This window comes from Terrapene carolina, unplaced genomic scaffold (genome assembly GCF_002925995.2).
Source record: "Terrapene carolina triunguis isolate 2854851 unplaced genomic scaffold, T_m_triunguis-2.0 Scaffold238, whole genome shotgun sequence".
In the NCBI taxonomy this organism is placed as follows: domain Eukaryota; kingdom Metazoa; phylum Chordata; order Testudines; family Emydidae; genus Terrapene; species Terrapene triunguis.
In genome coordinates, this window is record NW_020664589.1 from 9,761,055 (window position 1) to 9,781,701 (window position 20,647).

The 20,647-nt window shown below is 41.8% G+C and overlaps 2 protein-coding genes across 5 annotated transcripts in view; one reads left to right on the forward strand and one right to left on the reverse strand.

The window, feature by feature from the left end:
• The first annotated feature begins 876 nt into the window (after positions 1–876).
• Positions 877–3,657, forward strand: SPACA9 (sperm acrosome associated 9). Its single transcript, XM_024210423.2, has 3 exons — positions 877–1,020; positions 2,392–2,594; positions 3,264–3,657. Exons 1-3 carry the CDS (start codon positions 877–879, stop codon positions 3,655–3,657), a joined length of 741 nt encoding a protein of 246 aa, XP_024066191.2.
• Positions 3,658–11,172: 7,515 nt separating this feature from the next.
• The window catches only part of TSC1 (TSC complex subunit 1), a 43,922-nt gene continuing 34,447 nt past the window's right edge, over positions 11,173–20,647 (reverse strand). For all 4 annotated transcript variants that reach the window (XM_024210421.3, XM_024210419.3, XM_026657353.2 and 1 more), the window contains 6 exons: positions 19,943–20,125; positions 19,464–19,574; positions 17,472–17,594; positions 15,487–15,674; positions 14,980–15,141; positions 11,173–13,482 (listed from right to left, as the gene is read on the reverse strand). In XM_024210421.3, coding sequence (XP_024066189.2) covers positions 12,978–13,482; positions 14,980–15,141; positions 15,487–15,674; positions 17,472–17,594; positions 19,464–19,574; positions 19,943–20,125 — 1,272 coding nt within the window. In that variant the 3' untranslated portion in view covers positions 11,173–12,977. The remainder of the gene's footprint in view (positions 13,483–14,979; positions 15,142–15,486; positions 15,675–17,471; positions 17,595–19,463; positions 19,575–19,942; positions 20,126–20,647) is intronic.

Genomic DNA, 20,647 nt, shown 5'->3' on the forward strand with positions numbered 1-20,647 from the left:
TCAGAGCATTAATACCATTCCCAGCTGAGTGGTGTGTGCACTTATGGGCACTATAACAATCCTTCCTCTGATCCCAGAACTTGAGAGCCAGATTTAACCAAGGACATGCAAATGGTGGTGGTGCCCACAGTGCCCCTTTAGCATCTAGATTGCTGGGGCTAGGAGCAATAGTAATGAATTTTTTTTTTAAACTGGAGGATCAAAAGGACAAGAATAGTCGGAGCTTCTCTGGGGTAGGGGCAAGACAAGTTAAGGTGAAACTAGGGAGGTGGGGGAGTATAGAAACTGGTAGCCCTAGGCAGTGCTCACACTGCCTCTACATTCAGACAAGACCAGCACTGGAAATCAGCACCCCTTGCCAGGCCCTCATCTCGCTGTGAAAGAGCCAGAGGTTAACCTCAAGTCCAGGTCTCCCTTGTTCCATCGCACTTTACTGCACACTGCCGCTCAAGCTGGCCTTCATTTAATGTTAGAAGACAGTTTTCAAGCCGCTTGGGCAATAGCTTTACACTGGATAAGAGAAGATATTTCTCCCTTTGGTCCTCTCACAGCATTGTGTTTGATGCATTGCTACATTATGTTTACAATAGATCCACTAGGGTTTATGGCATCTGATTGTCAGTGGTCCCCTCTGGGTTCTCTACCTCTGTTTGCAGCATCATTACTACCTCATTGACTTACTGTTTGGGGCTCTGGGACTGCAGAGCCTTAACACAATATATTTCCCCAGCTTCTTGATTTTTTTCATTTTTGGGGGGCAATTCAACCCATCTGGTTACAGCTGTAGATGAAAATAAAGTTGCACATGTAAAATTGTATCACTTTAAAAAACTAACTTCCTCCCTCTCCTTTTTCAAAATCCAGGAGGGGGGGGAAATGAACGAGGTAAAAGAATGTCTGAGAAACATAGAACAGACTTACAAGATCTTCCAGCAACAGCAGTTTACATTTATTGCAGCACTGGACCACACCCGAGAGGATGCACATGACAAGATCAGGCCTATAGCAAGTATTGGACAGGTAACAAAGAAATCAGCACAAAGATCTCTGCCAGCAGTGATGGGGACAGCATAATGCTGTCATGCACTTGTGTATATTTCAATGGCGAATAACTTTACTAGGGGAAGCTATATACAAACCCCTCTAGTAAGATCTGTTTATTAACTCAATATTATATGCTACAATGGATTATCAAATAGATACAGAAGTATCTACACATTATGATTTACCCATTTATACAAACGCTATACTGCTTAGTACCACTTTAGACAACTTAGCCTAACAATCCCATTTCCCCACCTCACTCCTAAACACAAATATACAGTACAAGACCAACATACCCACCTTCCCCTGTCACACATGGACTCTGTAAACCTTAACTTGTTGTAGTAAGCAGCTTACTTTCCACTCCCTCGTTATTGGAGCTACTGTATTTTTCTGTAGTGTTTATTAAAAATAATGGCTGTGTTACAAAGGTGGAATGAGGGCTGAATATAGAGTAGGGGGTTCTGAGTTGGTATGTGAATTGTCTTGGAACTTTCAAAAATATTGAATATTTTAAATAATGTGAAGAACTCAGAGCCTGGAAGAGACCGTGGGAAAAAAAATCTAAATAAAATGACAATTATGGATGTGCTCCCTTTACATGTGGAGACAGCATATGTCATTAAAATCAGGGTTCACTAGGATTTAATTTTTCTACTTTAATAATGCAAGGGCTTTGTTCGCTATTCAGAAGAGTTTCTGGATAGATTGTGTTATGAACTAATGTCAGTTTCTACCAGGAATTAGCATTGAGATTTAGTCTTATTATTTAATAAAATTAAACTGAGCAATACAGATGCTTTGTAAGTGGTAATTATTATAATGTCAATGACCAAGGTTCAAACTAATCCACCTCCTGCCACTTGGCAGGAAGACTCTATACCTAGCCATTTCATCTCTCTAATTTTGATCCACCACTCACTAGTATAAAAAAAGGGTGACAGGAAACACCCTCTTCTGCACCCTCAGATCACAGTAATGGAGCCACACTGGCCACGTGGCTGAAGTAGCTCAGCCAGCACTCCTGTTCCAGCAGGGGAGGGGGAAGAATGGCCATGGATTTGCAAATCAGTGGATACCACCAGCCACACCTCTCCAAATCCTATTGCACAGGAAAGGAGGAAGCTTTTTACCCAGGCAGGCTCCAGAAATCCTGTTGCATATAGGTTCCCCTGCACATTGCTTCCTTCAGAGCCATGGTTGAGAGGGCAGTTTCTCTGCAGTGTAACACAAACTGCATCGAAACGGTCCTTTGTACGTAAAGCAATAAAAACTGCACCAGCTTGTTTGAACTAGTTTCACTGCGGTTTAAATATTGCCCTTCCTTGCACATGTTGCACTACATAGGTGCAGGCATACATGGATCATCACTGTAACAACACTACCGACAGACGCATCCTCCTCATGTTCTTGAGCATCTGTAGTGAACTGAACAAACTCTGCCAAAAGCTAGAAGCCCTGCATCCTGGTACCAGTGTAACGAACAATATTTTGGAGAAATGCAAGCTGCTCGTTAGCCCCAGCAACGACCTGAGCACCATTCGAGCCAAGTACGTCTATCATCAGCTCACTTTTTTTATACATTTCTCATTGTAAAAAAAGCAAACATCACTTAAGCAATTTATAAAGCTGGGAAACAGAGAGGCATGGTCCTCTGCTGATGTAAGCAAAATTTGTACTCCAGACCACCACACACATCTATTAGAGCCATGTGACTGTCTTCTAATTCCAATGAAAGAGCAAGGGTGCCCCAGTAATCCCATTGGTCTTTGGAGAATTTCCCCCAATACTATTCACTCCCCACTCACAAATAGTTAGATTTTTTTTTTTAAGTTTGTGAATTTCAGTGCTAGTGAAATATAACATATGGGCAGCCTAGTACACTGAAGTCACATGCAACGGCAGTACAGGTTTTCCCCACCCTATACTGTCAATGGTTTATTTCAACTGGGCAGAGGAGAGACATGTATTTTTTACATGCTGTTGAAATTAAATCTGGGGGCAACCAGATTTGGGCCCAGTGGTGAGGAATGTTATTGGGCAGGAACGATTTCAGCCACACAGTCTACTTCTGACCATCACTGACCCTTTGTCTTGAGAAAGTAATTGAAAGTGCCTATGTACTTGTACCAGCGACTCTAAAAGTGGCATTTTGGGGTTCCATGTATTTATTGATTTACCATCTGGTAAATAACTGCTTCCCCCCGACCCCCACGCAGGTACCCTCATGATGTGGTGAATCACCTGAGCTGCGATGAAGCAAAGAACCACTACGGAGGTGTGGTGAGCCTCATACCCATAGTGCTGGACTGCATGAAAGCATGGGTGGCCCACAGTGAGAAGCTGCCTCGGAACTTCCTGCATAACGTGAGTGATGGAAGTGCTGACTCTCAGAAGAGAACACAGCAGGATGTGTCAGCAAAGGCATCTGCTCCCCTAGGCCCACGTCCTGCTATCCTCACTACTGCTACTCAGACCTTGGTTAGTTACAAAGACTATTCACGAGAGCAGAACCGTAAGCATGGTAAAAAAGAGCACCTGAATGGCACAGGGAGAAACACTTGGAAATATCTCAATGGTCCCTGGAAACCACCTGGGAAACACTCTTTTTAGAAGGACCAAAGCTCATACAACTTTTGCATAGATGTGGCTGGTTATTAAATATGGTCTCTAGTATTCACTGCAGTTGTTCCCTCCCGTCTTGACCCAAGTTCTGAATATATGTAGTCTTGTAAGTTTCCAAAAGCAGATAAACCTAGATCTTATCAGACACCTTTCTACTGAGATCCAGAAAAAGAGTGGGAACAGGGATAGTGTATGTCACATGTATTCCTCCTTGACAGGTCTAGTGGTGAGGGCAGCAGATGGAGTTAGGACCAATCAGATTCTGGTCTCACCAATGCTGTGTCTTGGGCAAGTCACTTGAAGTCCAATTCTATGACTTCCTATCTGATTTTTTCAGGTTACGGGTTGCTCAAATTTACTGCTGTAAATGGCCTATCTGAAATCTAAGATGGGTGCACTACATCCCACACCAATACCAGTAATAAAGACTGAGCCAAAATCTGTCTTCATTTATAGCTGTTCAACCCCTTCACTTTCCATGGGGTTGGCACAGGTGTAAGTGAGGACAGAATTTGGTCCTGTAGTTGAAATTTAATTGACAGTGTGAGAACCATAAAAGAATCCAGCTCACTCTCCCAGAGCTGTTTTGGCTTTGCAGGGCTAACAAGAGGAAAAAGTTATTTATTACCACTATTAGTGTGCAAGACTCCAATCCAGGGAGTAGATCTACTGAGGAAGAGGTGACCATTCTCAGACACAGCCTCTTTTCAAAGTAGAATTGCACTTTAAGGTCTCTATGCCTCTGCTTTCCCTTGGGTACATCTTACCTACCTCACAGAAGTGTTTGATGCTTAGGTCATTAACAGCTGTAAGGCATTTGAGATCAGCTGATGGAGCATGCATAGAAAAGTGCAAAGTATTTTTAAATCATTGCCTTCCTATAGAGTCTCTGAAGCCAGCTAACTACCTTTCCAGGACTGGGTTATGAAAGTCAGTCCACCTGTAGGCTCTCTTCCCATAGTTATCACTTAGAACTGATTTGTATAATTTATGATGCTTTATGGAAGCATTATTAACTAAGCTCTTAACAAGATCTTGATAGTCTGATGTATTTCCCTGTATCTGATTGCTCTTTTCCCCTCCCACAGGCAAGTTAGCTCCTGTTCTTTTGCCTCCTGCCTGAAGACACTCCTGAATAAACGTTTCCCGTGCATGCATGGCTGTGTTTGCTAAAATTATGGGGGTGCTATTACCTTAAGGTGACCAGGTTTTTGAAACAAGTATCAACTGAGATGGGAGGGTTGAGCAAACAAGGAAGTGCAGAAGGGAATGGCAGTTCAGAAGAATAGGAAGTATTTACAGGTGAACTTTCACCCCTTCTTTTACCACCCCCTCTATGTATTTGTTCCCATTCTCTTCCCTCACCGCTCATACACTTCTCCATAGGATGTATAGGAATCATTGCACTTAACCCTCAGCTCTGGGATAGACATGATTTCTTCAGCAAACTTCATAATTATTTTTAAGTGATCCCGTTCAATTGAAACTACTGGGGAATTTAAACAGATTTAAGATTGTTGGGCTATTTAACAGACATAGTTGCTAGCAGGATTTTGGGTAGCAGAAAAGCCACCCTTCCTGTGGAAGACTTTATTTAATAGCTGTATCATGGAGGTGGCTTTAGAGAGAAAAATTAAAGTCACTAATAGCATCTAAGTACTTCAAGTTTCAGGCCTGATTGTGCTAGGCACCGTACAGACAAGTAACAGATAAAATGCTCTCTGGGGCCTGGTCTACACTAACCCCCCAAGTCGAAGTAAGGTACGCAACTTCAGCTACGTGAATAACGTAGCTGAAGTCGACATACCTTAGTTCGAACTTACCGCAGTTCAGACGCGGTCCACACGCGGCAGGCAGGCTCCCCCGTCGACTCCGCGGTACTCCTCTCGCTGAGCTGGAGTACCGCAGTCGACGGCGATCACTTCCTGGTTCGACTTATCGCGTCCAGACAAGACGCGATAAGTCGAACCCAGAACTTCGATTCCCAGCCGCCGAACTAGCGGCTGGGTGTAGACAAGCCCTGGGACAGGAACTGTTAAGCAGGAAATGAGGGCTATTGGTTAGACCATGGGCCTGAAGGTTACAACTTCCAGGTCCTATTCCCAGCTCTGCTACTGACTCATTGAATAACCTTAGGTAAAAGGTCATCTAACCTCTGTGGCTTAATTTCGCAATCTGAAAATGGGGAGGATACCTACTGCATAGCAGAGGGGCTGGGAAGCTTATTGTTTGTAAAAGCACCTTTTAAAATCCTTAGATGAAAGGGGCTATAACAAGGGGTAATTTTTACCCACTAAAAATCAGTTTCGCTAAGCCCCTTGCTGTGTCAGCCCAGAGAGTGGGTGTAAGTCCTACCAGCAGCAAAGGAAAACCCCCAGAGGGATATCACCGCCCCCCCCGTGGAGAAGGCTGGTTGAGCATGCCCAATTTGAGACTTGCAGAGCTCTGAAAGTAAATCTGCAACAAATATCCTGAGTGTCTCCAGATCCACATACACAACAAACATTGGGGGATGTCTGAGTTGGCATTTTAAGGGAGTTTGCAAAACTAGGGACCCCATCCTTCTGCCATTTAAGTCAAAGGGAACATTGACATTGATTTCAGTGAGAGAAGAATCAGGACCTGTGTTAGCAAGTTAGAAACAACCCTTCTTCAGTATCAGTGTGTCAGCCAGTCTGAACTTCCACAGCTGCACCTAACTCCAGATGAGACACAGGACTTCCCTGAATAAATTCCTGCTTCAAGTCCAATAGCTGTGGTTGAACTACGGCATATCGTCTAGAAAAACATCCAATCTTGATTTTAACAGTTCCAGTGATGGAGAATTCACCACAACCCTTGTTAAGTTGTTCCAATGGTTAATTACTCTCACCGTAACAGGGTTCCATTATTTTGCCTATGCTTATGCTACACAGCAGAATTGGTGGGGGGCAAGGGGGAAAATCTAGCAAGGGTATTTCCCATTCATTAAAATCACCAACTCTTTTTACTGCAATACAAGTTGATCAGAAATCACCATCTAAATTTAGTTTTAAAAGGGCCATAAGTGTGACTAAAATGACAATTAAAAATTCAATTGTCAAAACAGATATTCAGTTATAATCTCTTTAAATACTTCTATTTTAAATGTCAAAGGCAAGCAGTTAGTTATCACTTATCTGTTCTTGCTACATAAAATGAGTGCAGTTTAGGATTTCTGAGAATAGTGGTTACATGACCATATGTTCTGATCTATATTTAAATAAAAAATAGTATGAAAATAAGGAATTTGCACTTACTGTAAATGTCTGCTAGTCCAATCAAAAGTTATGCTATATGGAAGATAAATGTTCTAGTATTTGTTTGTGCATTTTCATATGTTGATCAATACGTTGTTCCAGCGGCTGTATAAAAGTCTGAAAAAAGAATCTCTGCTATGCTAGGTGAGCTAAGTGACTCCTGAAGAGGAAAAGCGCAAAGAATCTCCCAAAAACAAAACAAAAATTGCAGGGTGGGCAGAAAGGCATGTGTCATCTATCGAGCATTTTACAAACATTAAGTCATTCACAACTTTGTGAGATGGGAAAATAGTCTCCCATTTTACAGATGGGAAAACTGAGGCACAGTGAGGGGTCAAGTGACTTGCCAAAGTCCAAGTGGTGGGAACTCCTGATTTCTAATCCCAACTTTGACTCCCAGTCCTGTGCACAGACCAGGTCTTATTGCACAGTATAGATCTGAAAATCCAGTTTTAACGTCATTCTTTATATAGTGTAAGCCGGAATACTTGGATTCTGATCAGCTCAAACTACTGTATTAACTTTGAGGTTAACGTAGTATGAGTTCACTTTCAGTTTTGTGTATTAAATATCACAACCCTGCCACCCAACAAGCTAACAGCTGTTGCTCATGTCTTACCCAGGAGTTCCTAAACTGTAGCAAATTACTGAATAATTCCAAAAGTAACTGCCCCAGTCCTCTCACCCAGTCCTGCTCACTAAATTTCCTCAAGGACTCTTGAATGGAAAAATTGGAAGTTTCTTGGGAAACTATAGTTTTGCAATAACATGACAATGGTCTTTTGGAAGATTTTTTCAAAGATAAGTTGCAAAAACAGTTTGTCCAAATTACTTTAGTTTCTATATAAGTTTCCCTCTACACAGTGGATGACCACCACTTCAGATAGAGCGAAGTTTGAGAGAAATTTAGAAGGTTGGTAGGGTAGGAAGAGACAAGTATCAGCTTTCCAACAGCAACCTAGTGGCAATGTTGGAAAGAGTACCATCTTGCCATAAATCCAGTTGAAACTGAGTAGAAATTGAGGTAGTTGGAATGTAATTATCCAAACATAGCTCTGTAATAAAACTTTGCTTTAACTTTGTCTTCCAAGTTCACATACACACAAACACACAAGAAACCTGGGAAGCAGCCAAACTAGCTTACTTTGTGTTCCTCAAGTCTCCTTGATCACCTGCTTTTCCTTCTGAAGACAAATACAGATACAAGCAGAGTATACAGGATCCCAACAAAATCCAGCTGTCTGTATGCTACATACTACTTCTGTAGTTCTGGTCCAATTTAGACAGGGGACGGCATCAGTCAAAAACCAGTATCAAATCAAAAATATCCCTTAGGTTAAAGATTTGTTTTTTTAAAAGTTTAAGTCTGGAGACACCGTAACCAACAGGATGCTGCTTATAGGCCATCCAGAAGAGAGCTGGGATCAAGTCAGCAATTAGAAAGTCAGGGATTCGGCTAGACCTGAAAAGTCTTGCAGGGAACCACAACAGGAAGTGTGGTGGAAGTTCAGCAGCTCAAAAGATTAGTTCTGAGTGAGCTGGCAGAGTCATGGAGGCCTCTAGTGGTCAGGTCTAGGAAGCAGCACTAAAGAACGCAACAAGGTCAAAAGGAGAGTTGGCTTTTCAGTCTGTTATGTGGCAGTAGAACTGGGAGGAAAGCCATGGCTGCTGGAAGGATGATTCTTATTTATGGTTGTGTTTATGAGCATTAGAAAGTAAAGTGGATTCTTTATTTCTCTACTTTTGTGGAAATATATATTGAATTATTTGTATGCTGGTAAGAGCAGTTTTTGAATGTTAAACTTGTATTGAGATATGTAACAATAAAAGAAAGTCAAGATTCTGTTTCTGCTGTTTTTCTGCCATTTACATCCTATAGGAAAAATTCACCCAAGTCAGAGGGTCCAAACAAGGCTTCCCACATCACCTGACCCTCACAGTAAGGGATTAAAGTGTGCATAAATCCTCCGTTATGGGGATGAAGTCCCCATACAAGTAGTTGATCTGTGCAAAAATATGATCTCTCTGACAGCATCAAACAGTCCAAGTTGGTTCATGCATTTAAAAGTGTTAATTTTTATGCTCAAAGTACTTTAACTGCACCATTGATATTCATGCTTGATGAGCAACTTTAAAAAGAGTTGCATTTGTGCTCTTTCAGATTTTCATTCTGATTCCAATTGTTGTAAGAGCACAGGTCAGCTTCTGAAACATCCTTTTGCTAATTTGTAATTAAGAATGGCTGTCTCATTGCATTTGAGAAGTCGTTCTATGGGTCGATTGGTCCTTCAGCGCATACAATTCCCTAGGCTGTGCATACATTCCTATGTAAAAAGTCCCAAAGTGGAATTTGTTATGCAGACACAACCTTAATCACAGTAAAACTAGCTGGCAAGATTCTAATACAAGTCAGACCTTTAAGATGATTCTAACTGGGCCATCTGCAGTAGATGTAAATGTGTTCCAAGAACTAGACACTTTTCTGCTGTCTTTGGGGGACTTCAAACACACTCAACTTCTCTTTGGGAACTTCAGGTATGGTATCTGAAGCTGACATCTGGAATAAAGTCAAAATGGTAAATGCTTTCTTTCTGGAAAGGATAGCTCACTGTACCACTGTGATGTTCAGCTATCATTGGTGGCTGGTAGAAGATGAACAGCAGCATTCTGATCATAGTCCTACCGTCCAGACCAGCAAGCAATGCTATGTAGAAGACAAGTCAAATATCCAGACTACTTGCAGATATCTCTGGGTATGTAGATATGCTTGGATACCATAAGTACACCTCTACCCTGATATAACACAAATTTGGATACAATGTGGTAAAGCAGTGCTCCGGGGTGAGTGGGGGGATGCGCACTCCTGCGGATCAAGGCAAGTTCGATACAACGTGGTTTCACCTATAACGCGGTAAGATTTTTTGGCTCCCAAGAACAGCATTATATCGGGGTAGAGGTGTAGTAGGACTGGCACAGAATTAACACTGAAAACTACATGTGCAGTTAAATTACTGGATTATACATACCTATGACAACATCAAAGCTATTTTGCAAAGAAGGAAAAATTGCTCATGCTATCTATAAAAATGGCAGAACATCAGAAGGGCAGGACATTTATCTGTTTTGTAACATACCCAATACTATTAAACACTTGGACCTCTGAAAGTGCTTTAATGCTAATCTTGTTTCTGCAAAGCTCACATTCAGTCAGTATAGGTTACTGGCACAGATCCTTCACCCTGAGGGCGCAGCTTGCAGAGAGCTCAACGCAAAGTAGTGCAAAACAATACATTTTTATTTGTTCACAGTTAAACACAAGCAACTGCCTTGACATTTTAGAACATTCTAATAAGGACAGCAAAACCTCCTTTTGGTTTAAAGTTCTCTTTAGCTTAGATTGTACCATTTTTCCTTGTATTTCATATTTATGGCATTTAATGTGGATTGTTTAACATGCTTACAAAGAGCGAGGCAGTGAACAGATTAACTTTTGACAAAGACAGCGTTTTTAGATTTAACTAAAAGCAGTCAGTTAAAAATATCTGTCTCCACTTCATTGATGGGATCCCTTTAAACAAAATGCAAGTTACTACATACAGTAGATCCATAATTTTAGAGATTTACAAAAACAATGGCAAAATTTGTTCCTCCATAATCTTTGTGGTCCATAGATAAACCTTCTAAAGTGGTTTCTGATTCCATCCCAGTGCTAACATCCTTTTAAAAGAGAAAAGGCCACCTACTGATGAGCTCTGATTAGCTCCAGAGCATTTTTGCTACTAAACAACAAAAGTCCCTAAAAGAAGTGAGTCACCATGTGGCAGGATAGTCTGTTGGGAATTGCCAAACTGAAGGGAGGGTCTATCTGATTCCCATAACAGAACTGTATCCAATAGCTGAGTTAGCCCTGTTAGGGGCAATGTGCAAACTGTTCACTTCTGGGTGAGTGGGATATGAAGCCTTTGAGTTTTCACTCATTTGCTATTGCAACTACCACCAAGGCTTAAAAAACCTACAGACGTGTCAACGAAACCAGTCAATGTCACTTGTAAGTGACATTATTTCCTATTCTGTGCAGGTTCAAGCTTTGAAAAAACCACCAAAGTTCACCTTTACTTTCAGAGTCAGGACTGGCTTACAGGCAGAAATGTATACAGACCATAGGTGTTATGGGAGAGGTGGAATGGAAGGGAAGGTATTGTCTCTTTGGGCAACGGGGGGGCGCAGTGGGGGGGAAGTTGGAGGGGGAGGAAATCACAGCAGCTCTGTTTGTCAGGTTAGCAGAATGCCAGCCTGCGTTGATCAGGTCTATTCCTACTTAGATTAGGTCAAGCTAGAAAAACAGAGTACAAGTGTAGTTACCTTTCGGAAGATTCTTACCAACACCCCTGTAGACTGTTTAAGGAAAAAAAAGACGACATCTGTAAAAGAAGGAACAAAATGAACCCTGGGGCAGCGTGGCTCTGAAGCTTTAAAAGGTCATATTACAGACTAAGTGATCCTGGACCCAGACGTATCAGAATCTCACATAAATGAACTTCTCTCTCTTTCCTAATAATGGATCTCTGTTCTGACAGGAAGGAAACCAGAGTTTGATGACCGACATAAATCCTGATCCCAAAGTCCTTCAGCATGCAAGGCTCCCCATTGACTTCAATGGGAATAATAAAGATGGGAAGGCTGCAGGATTGGGTCCTGTATATCATTTTGAGCTACATACACTGGCCCAACAGTAAGCTCAGTTGCTTGGGAGAGTGGAGTGGAGGGGAAGGGGAGAGAGAGAGAGAGAGAGAGAGAAAACTAGGTAGCCACAAATTGAACTGCCATGACCTCTGTATCCAAGAGAGCAATAGCATTAGGGGGAGGACTTCCTTTGGGAGTTTATCCAATGATTCTTGATTCAAGCCTGGAATCTTATAAACTATTCCTGGGAAGAAGAATGTTTGAGATTCTTCAACCCAGAATGAGACTGTCTTGGTCAGCCTGGACAAAGATCACAATGAAAAGAAGAGTCCAGGCAGCACAATTGTCTCCCAGCTTAGAGAAACATTTGCAGAATATTCTTCAAAATGCTCACTTGGAAGTTTTGGTGAACCCGCCACTTTACACAAAATCTCTACATACTGTCCTTGTCTGGATCTCCCTGCACTCAGTATTCAGTTCTCATCACCTCCACTTACGCAACAATTTAAGGTCAGACAAGTACCAGTTTGTCAAACAAACAATGAACATCCCCCTTACCCACCCAAGGAAAAAAAAAAAATCAGAAGCAAGAGTGTTTTAACGAGACCTCAGCAAATAGTTTGCAGTTCCTTGGGGAAGGACAACGTTTGTTCACATATAATTTTCCAGGAAATGTTAAGGACAAAAGAAACAATGATTATGAATTGGGGTGAATGCAACATCAGTTTGCAGATGTGTGTTGTTCTTTAACCATTCAGTCACTTGACCATAGTCCAATCTACAAAGACCAGAGTTGGAGGAAAACAAACAGGCAAAATAAAGACCTTCAGACGAATGCACTAGAAACTCTGGTTTTGCTTCTTTCCAGAAGAACATAACCAAAATCACCTGCAAGGGCAACACAATTAACTGTTCTAAATTGGAAGCTTGCTGAGATATTTCAGCTAAGTAAAGCACTAAGCATTCATAGGTAGATTCACAAAGGTTAATTTGGCCTCATATTGCACTCAAGTTCATAGGATGCAACCACTCATTGGGGAGGGGAGAAGGGAAAAAATACTTATAAATGCTAACAGTTGCCCCTTCAAATTAGTACACACTGCTAACGATGGGATTTGAGAGAGGAGAAGCAGAAGAAAGTTAGGTTGGGCATTACCATTCCAGACCCTAAATCCATTTTGCATTCATTCAGCAGTCATCTTATGTAAAAAGACATCACTCTTGTTTCCACTGCTCGAGCTAGCTGCTCAGACCAATGAAACATAAAAGCTTTTAGTTAAACTTGCATTCGCGCCTCCTGTTCTATGCCAAGAATATGAAAATAACACTGATTGACTATCTTCCTTTTTAACTGTGGTCATGATGAGTTTCATTGTAGTCCATGATATGAAGCTGTCCAACACTGCTTTCCTGGTTCATGGGCGAGGGGCTGGGGTTGTCGGGGCTTGAAGGAGCCTTTGCCTCCACCATGCTTGGATCTTTACATAGTTCACTCTTTAGAGTGTCAGAAAGACTGCTGATGGTCATACCCTCCTCATCACACTGGCTCTCGCTCTTGTTGCGGAATAATTCACGCACCTTCATTCCAAGATAGCTCTTGGAGCTGGGGAGTGAGCCTACAGTTAGTGGGACGCTAGTGGAAGGCTCCAGCAACATGGATGCTTCCCAGTGACTGCTGAACTGACCCATCCTCTGGTTCTGGGATTTTTCTGGGGTGGACAGCTCACTGCTGCTGCCTTTACTGCTACTACTACCCCGGGTGCTCGGAGGTTTGGTCTCCCCATTTCTACCAATTGCTTCTTCACTGTATCCTGCCACAGAGTCTGCAAAACCTTCATTACTACAATCCAGCCTGTTTTGGAATGAGAGACAGAAAGAGAGTCAAAATGATGGTAGCAATGGTACACCATGAAGAGATTAACTAGTTGGAGAAAAAGGCAGTTTACTTTGATTAGTTTCTATGTCTACCATTACAGATGTGCTAAAACATACCGTCACCAGTTTCTCCTTTCAATCAATCCTGCAGCAAAGCATAAACCATTGAATATACTATAGCCAGAAAGATAACCAACATCACGGATTTAGTGGTGGATGTAGGTTCAAGACTGGCAGAGATCCAAAGGGTAGGATGTACCTGCATCCTCACTGCTTTAGGAAAGTTCCCACTTGGATTTGTAGATCTATCCTTTGCCTGCCGTTGCCTGAACAATACCTGCTCTTACTATATCAATTGTTTTTTGTAGCCATTCTGAAATTACTACAGGGCTATGAGCAGGAAGCATTTCATGAGTAGGAAGGATTTATTTAAATCATATATATGTGGATGCTAATCAGCAGAACAGACAAATTCCTAAGAGGGCAAAGGTAACTGTTGAGTATAATCAAGGTTAGTATTTCCTCCCCGAGTGGAGAATCCCCTTTTAAACTCGGACAGAAGTCTCAAGACTTCAATGAAAGCAATAAAATAGAGAGCTTTTCTTTGACTTCCAGATAGCAAACTTCAATTCAAAAGTACTACGTTTGCATAAAAGGGATGCCTCTGACATATCCTACTCAAGCCATTCATGCCCAACAAGTTTTGGCTGGGGATGATGGTAAATCCAGATAAGTTGTGAGAAACAATGCCTCATAACTGACAATGTTTCAGACCAGAAAAGATGGTCAATTCCTGAGACTTTTGTAGTCATAATGAAGGTTCAGCAATTTTCATGATAAATGCAACAGTTTGGATTAGATCTCAACATCCAATTTTGGATATTAGCAATCCTAAAGGTCCTTATTTAACGCAACAGGAACAAAGTGCCAATGGAGTAAACTATTTCCCTGGAGGAGAACATCCCATTTAAATAGACTGTATTGTCTACATTTCCTACACTAGGTCCTACCAGTCAGTCAACTAATTGTTACAAAGGGTAGAGCTGCCCAATCAGACAAGCTAAACTAGATTCATTATGCAGCAATTAAAATAGTTAAGAAAATTCTGTTTTGTTGTAGATTAAAATGATAGGTCCTGGATGTGAGCTAATGGAGCTCAAATTCTTCAGAGAGAAAATAGAGTGTTTTACTAGAATGGTTTTCACCTGTAGCTGGTTTGCATAGTATTTTAGTTACTAAAGAGCTCCTTTACAGTTTATTCTCAACTCTGTTATTGACTCACTGGGTGACTTGGACAAGCCACTCATCTCAGTTTCACCACCTGCAAGAATGAGAAAAGCTGATGCTTCATAAAGCTGAGTAAAGTACTTTGGATACTTAAGGATGGCAGGTACTGAATGCTAAACATTACTAAGGGAGGTTTACCTCAAGCAGCTTGCAAGTAGCTCATCAAGTTTTGTAATATTGTCCTTACCTTTCTTCTGCTGCTTCAGCTGCTTCTGTTTTTTCATCGTCAAGTTTTTTCAATAGGCTATCCTTCTCCCATCGGCCATACAGATCTAAAATCTCCAGCTCAAAGACTTGTGTAATTCTTTTCTGGGCTTTGTATCTGCTCTCTACCGCTTGCAGCTGGTCTCTGAACATACAAAGAACACATTATTATTAATTTAAATTTCTCAAAGTATAACCCATCTGCCAATACATTTTTTTGAACTTTATTTATAACAATATATTTTATTGCACCCACTTCTATTGGTGAAAGAGACGAGCTTTCTTCTGAGCTTACACATACTTCTTCAGGTCCTGAAGAAGAGCTCCATGTAAACTTGTCTCTTGCACCAACAGAAGTTGGTCCAATAAAAGATATTACCTCACCCACCTTGTTTCTCTAATATCCTGGGACCGACACAGCTACAACAACACGGCAAACAGCTTTATCTATAGTGTAAGTTAGTATTAGTTACTGAAGTGAAATCCCAACCTTGCTTGGATTTTGACATCCTCCAGATATTTCTTTTGCTCCAGTAACAGGTGATCTTTCTTAGAAAGCTGAGACTCCAGTTCAACTATCCGCTTCTGGGAGGCATCAAGCCTCTGGCTTTGCTGTTGAACACAGAATTTTGCTTTCTCCAGTTCTTTCCGAAAGGCAGCCTGCATCATTTCCACTTCCTGAAAAAGAGGGGTACTCTGTGTTACTGAGAAATACACCATTTAGTGTCACACAAGTAAAAGGCTAAACTTTGGTCAGATACAGTAAAACATCTACAACACTGGACCCATCCTATGCCCCTTTGCTTTGAAGAGTCTAAATCTGTTTTCTCAGGATTTCACTGGGGAAGAAAGGGTTACGGTTTTAAAGAGAGCTTTAATAGGGACAGGATTCCTAAATGTTTGTAGTATTTATACGTGTGCATACAGATACAGATCGCATAATTTCTATGTAAGATGAAACAAAGCAAACGTCCAAAAAAAGAGATGCAGAACTGGAGAACTTGTAAATGTATCAGGGATACTAAATTACCATGAATATAGCTCCACATGACTGGAATTTATTAGCACATCAGTGTTCCTTACTTAAGCCCTTTGCAATAGGGGTAAGGCTTGTCAGTCTTGTATCAGATTAGAATGGATAATTTTCAATTTCTTTGAAATGTGGCCCTCAAAGTGCTAAAAAAGGCACTTTTTTTGGCTTTACAGTTCACTTTTACTGGTTGCTGTCTCTCATGTAAAAGCAGGTACACTGTCTTTAAGTGTCACTTGCCCTATTGGTACAAAAATGTTTCCCTGAGCAGGGTAATAAAATCATGTGGTCCTTAGAAGTTTTACAAAAAAAGGAGCATGAGATGTATGTGTGGTTGCAAGAGATAAGCACTTTTAGTGACAATTGTTGAAGTGACATGGCACTACTTCTGCATGCTGCAAGACCTACTGTATTAACACTAAGCGCCTTCCCATGCAATATCTCAAGCAGCAGATTCTCTTTTTATCTTCATATAGAAAATTATATGTGATATGGATTTCTGCTCCAGGGTGATACAAATGTAAGTTTCCAAGGTTACTGAACCTATTAAGGGTAGGCAATTTTCCAGGAAAAGCTAGTTTATGCCACGGTGCTGGTAAATACCAGGTTAAAACCAGTTTAAACTGAGAAAAATAACTGCATCAGTGTCCAGTAAGTTCAGCAAGCATAGAACAAATCTTTTCAACCTTTGAATACACCCATTCAAAACTGAGGGACAAGCTCGGTCTATCCACTAAATCAAAGTTGGTCTTTTGCTGCATGGCCAAATGGACTGGTAATTTGCAACTCTGCATGCTTCTGATTGCTCAATGCTTCAAGCCTACAACTCTGCATTACTGTCATTTTTCATAGAATGTTTTTGACTTTTATTTATATAATATTGAAAACTGAAATGAGTCATGACATGAATAACTTCCTTAAGAAGATACCAAACCAAAATGCAGTCATTCCAATGTTCAGTATAATTACATATATTAATATTACACCCACTGCACTTTTACTTTTTATTTGTGCAACTCTAAATTAATCTATGTATTTACTGCATTATGTAACAACAATCTGAATGTATAACTAAACGTAAGTGTAATGTGGTGTGCATTAAACAAACAATTTTTAAACTAGAAAATGCCTTAAACTGTGATGAACTAGTTTTTCCCGGGGCAGTAAAAACCATCATTTTACCTAGTAAAAACTATGCCATCCAAGAAGCTATTTGAAGACAGACTGGATAGCCTGGCATGACTAACACAAAAGCTCTCATTGAAAGATAAATCATAGTAGTATATTCCTTCATTTGCTTTGAAATTGGATGCAAACATTTATGTCAGTTTGTTTGATGATTTATAAAGAGTTTCCTTCTTCACTGAAAAGCCACTACTGAACTTGATGATGATCCTAAGGCAAATCTTTCCAGAAAGGCCTTGCCTGTGACCCACATACTGTACCTTTGTCGTGTCTGCATGCTTGTGCTGCAGCTGTTCCAAGTACAGCTCATTGACCTCCCCAAGAACCAGAAGCTGCCTATTCAAGAACTCCATCTGCTGCTGGACTGACTCGCTGTTGGAAAGCTTTTAAAAAAAAAAAAAAAAAAAAAAAAAAAAAACAGAGTCCGCAGTGAAAAGTTTAATCTAAGTGTCACACCTGACCTACACTACATCTGGGGGTTATTTTTTACTGAAAAGAACAAGAAAAATCAAACCATGATGCCTAGGGAAAGTAGCAGGCCATTATGACAATCAAGTGAATGGATGTTACTCAGAGTTGCTGCAGGTAAATTGTGGCATCCCATGAGACAAATGCAGCATTTAGTTAGCTTAACCACTCAGTTTGCTTCAAATAAGGTAACTGCTTCTCCATTTGTATGTGAAGTCCCTTTACCTTCTGACAGGGGCTCTTTAACATACAGTAAAATACAAGGAGCGCTTTAATCCAAGCACATTATGAATTACTCCTGGGGGAATTCTGTGCCACTGCGCATGTGTAGAATTTATGTCCCCCGCAGATTTCTTTACTTCCCCGCAGTAAAATGCCTTTCTGATGGGGAAGCATAGGGAAGCCACAAGAGCGGTCATGAGACCCTCCCCAGCAGTATGTTTTGAGTGCCCAGGGCAGCCAGCAGAGAGGTAAATCACTGTGGGGCATGGGGCAGGTCTGGGGAAGACCAGGCTGGTGGCTCCTACCCTGCGCCAGGCTCAGCTGCTATTCCCCGCTGGACTGGGGAGGATGGAACTTCCTTTTCCCCTGCATGGCATCCCGGGTCGGGTCAGACCCACCCCCAGATTTCTTCCCCAGTTGCAGGAAGCTCTGCAAACTCCTCCCCCCACCCGCCACTTCCTACAACCATCTCTCCTCAGCTGCAGGGGAAGGAATCCCTGTACAGGGAGCTGCCCCCCCATCCGCCCAACCCCTGTGCATCCAGATCCCCTCACACCCAGACCCTCCTGCCGAGTCTCACCTGCTCGTACTCAGAACCTGCCTGCTGAGCCCCACTCCCCCTGAACCTGGACCACCTGACAAGCCACCCGCACCCAGATCCCCACCCCACCAATGCCCAAGCAGCTGCACCTGGATCCCCACCCCACTAAGCCCACTCCCCCAGCATCTGGACCCCCTCCCCCTCCCCAAGCCCCAACCACCTTCACCTGGACCCCCCTGCAGAGTCCCATTACTGTTGCATCCAAAACCCACCTCCCAACAAGCCCCTGTGCACCCAGATCTCCCCTCCACCCAGATCTCCCACTAAGCCACCTGCACCCAGATTGCCCCACAGAGAACCCTCTCAACCCACACCTGGCTCTCCCCACATTAAGCCCCTCTACACTTGGATCCTGCCTTCCTGAGCCAGTCTGCCCACACCTGGTGCACCTGGCATGGAGGGGCAGGGCCCTGGGGTGTTTCTGGGACAGGCCCAGTCCTTGCGCTGTGTCAGGGTTGGGTGCAGCCTCACCGCTGAGTCCGTGTCCTGGAGGGGCATAGGGAGGGTGCACAGTGATCTCCCACCTCTCTGCAGCCAGTGGCCTGTGCTCCCCAATGCCAAGCTGGAACCTTCACATTTATTTGACAAATAAAATTTGCAGAATTTTAAAATACTGTGTGCAGAGTTTTTATATTTCTGGTGCAGAATTTTTAATTTTTTTGGCACAGAATGTAATATTGGAGTAATATTGCTCAATCTGTGAAATTCCAAATGTGGGCCAGAGACCCAAAATGAGGAGCAAGATTTCAGAAGTATTAGGACCAAGCAAATCTAATTTCTTCAGCATAAAATTCTTCATACTCTGTGTTCTCACTCATTTAAAATCAATACCATGGAACTGAGTGTGGTATGAGGAGCAGCTTACCCAAAGTGATAAAGGCCTTCTGAGGAACAAAGAGAAATTTGAAAATGGGTACTAGCAAAAAAGGACATAACAAAAGGGCCACAAAGGGAATCATACCTTCTGAGAAACTTGGCTGAGAAGCAACTCTGTGTGACACACCTTGTTGTTGGCTTTCTTTAATTCTAACCTCAAATCTGCAATCATATTCCTACAGTCCTTCAGCTTGGTCTGTTCAAATAGAGAGCAAGAGGCTTAAAGTTCTGAAACTGTACTACAAACCTAGCAAAATACACATTTGGCAGGATGGCCAGCATTCCTCCCACACAGCATAATCAGCGGTTACAGACTAAACACTAAAAATGATCATCATCTACGGACTAGTTAAAGGCATGCAATTTGCCATTTCAAAGCAAAATAGAACAAAGCCACAAAGAATGGAATTAACTTAGATGAATTTTTAACTGCATGTTGTCTTATTTGGATTGAAGTGAGAGGTTTAATATACTTAAGAGCCATTTCATGCCAGATCATTAGGGGGGTTATTTTTAAAGCTACATTATCTGTTCACTATAGCTTTTCCATGCTATGTTTCATACCTGCAATTCCTGGCTCTGGTTGTAGAATTCTTCCCTGTCATGTTGCAGCTGTCGGATCTGGCTGTGAAGCTGAGCCACTATATTATCATGCTCTTCCTGAAATTGGTGGTATCTGGCCTGCTCTTTCTGCAGACTAAGCTTCAAGGAGTGGATATCTTTCTCCTGTAGTTTCAGCTGATCTTTCTGTCCAGAACCATATACCAAAAGTCAGATGACCAAATTTGCTACTTCAGCTAGTACATCAGAGACCACTACCCCAAGTCAACCACCAAATAAAGGATCAAAAACAAAACCCACTAATAGCACAGTCTTCAAACTTGGCTATGTTACAGCACTTTAGTATGTTCCTCATATAAAAAGGTTTTTTTGTTTTTTTAAAGAAATGGTTAAAGGTGCCAGGCTGAACATACTGGAAACTGAAGTTACATCCACAAAATATGGTCAGCAGTTATGTATGTTCCTCCACATCACCCTGTGCTCCAGTGGTGACCTAAAGGGACAGCCTCAGGGAAGAGAGGGTAGTTCCATTTCCAATAATTATTTAGTTCTTAGCCTCTTTGCTGTGACCGCAACAAAGATCCCAATTTACATGACAGCTTTTATAATGTGGACATAAGAATTCAAACAAGATTAAAGTTATTTCACATGGACTCCACACCACTAAGTTTTCATCACTAATCAGGGCCAGATTCAGAGACTCTGAAA

Coding starts and splice junctions, on each gene's coding strand:
- SPACA9 (XM_024210423.2), top strand. CDS start 877: ATGAACGAGGTAAAAGAATGTCTGAGAAACATAGAACAGACTTACAAG. Junction 1,021..2,391: donor CTATAGCAAGTATTGGACAG/GTAACAAAGAAA, acceptor TGCACTACATAG/GTGCAGGCATACATGGATCA. Junction 2,595..3,263: donor CTGAGCACCATTCGAGCCAA/GTACGTCTATCA, acceptor ACCCCCACGCAG/GTACCCTCATGATGTGGTGA.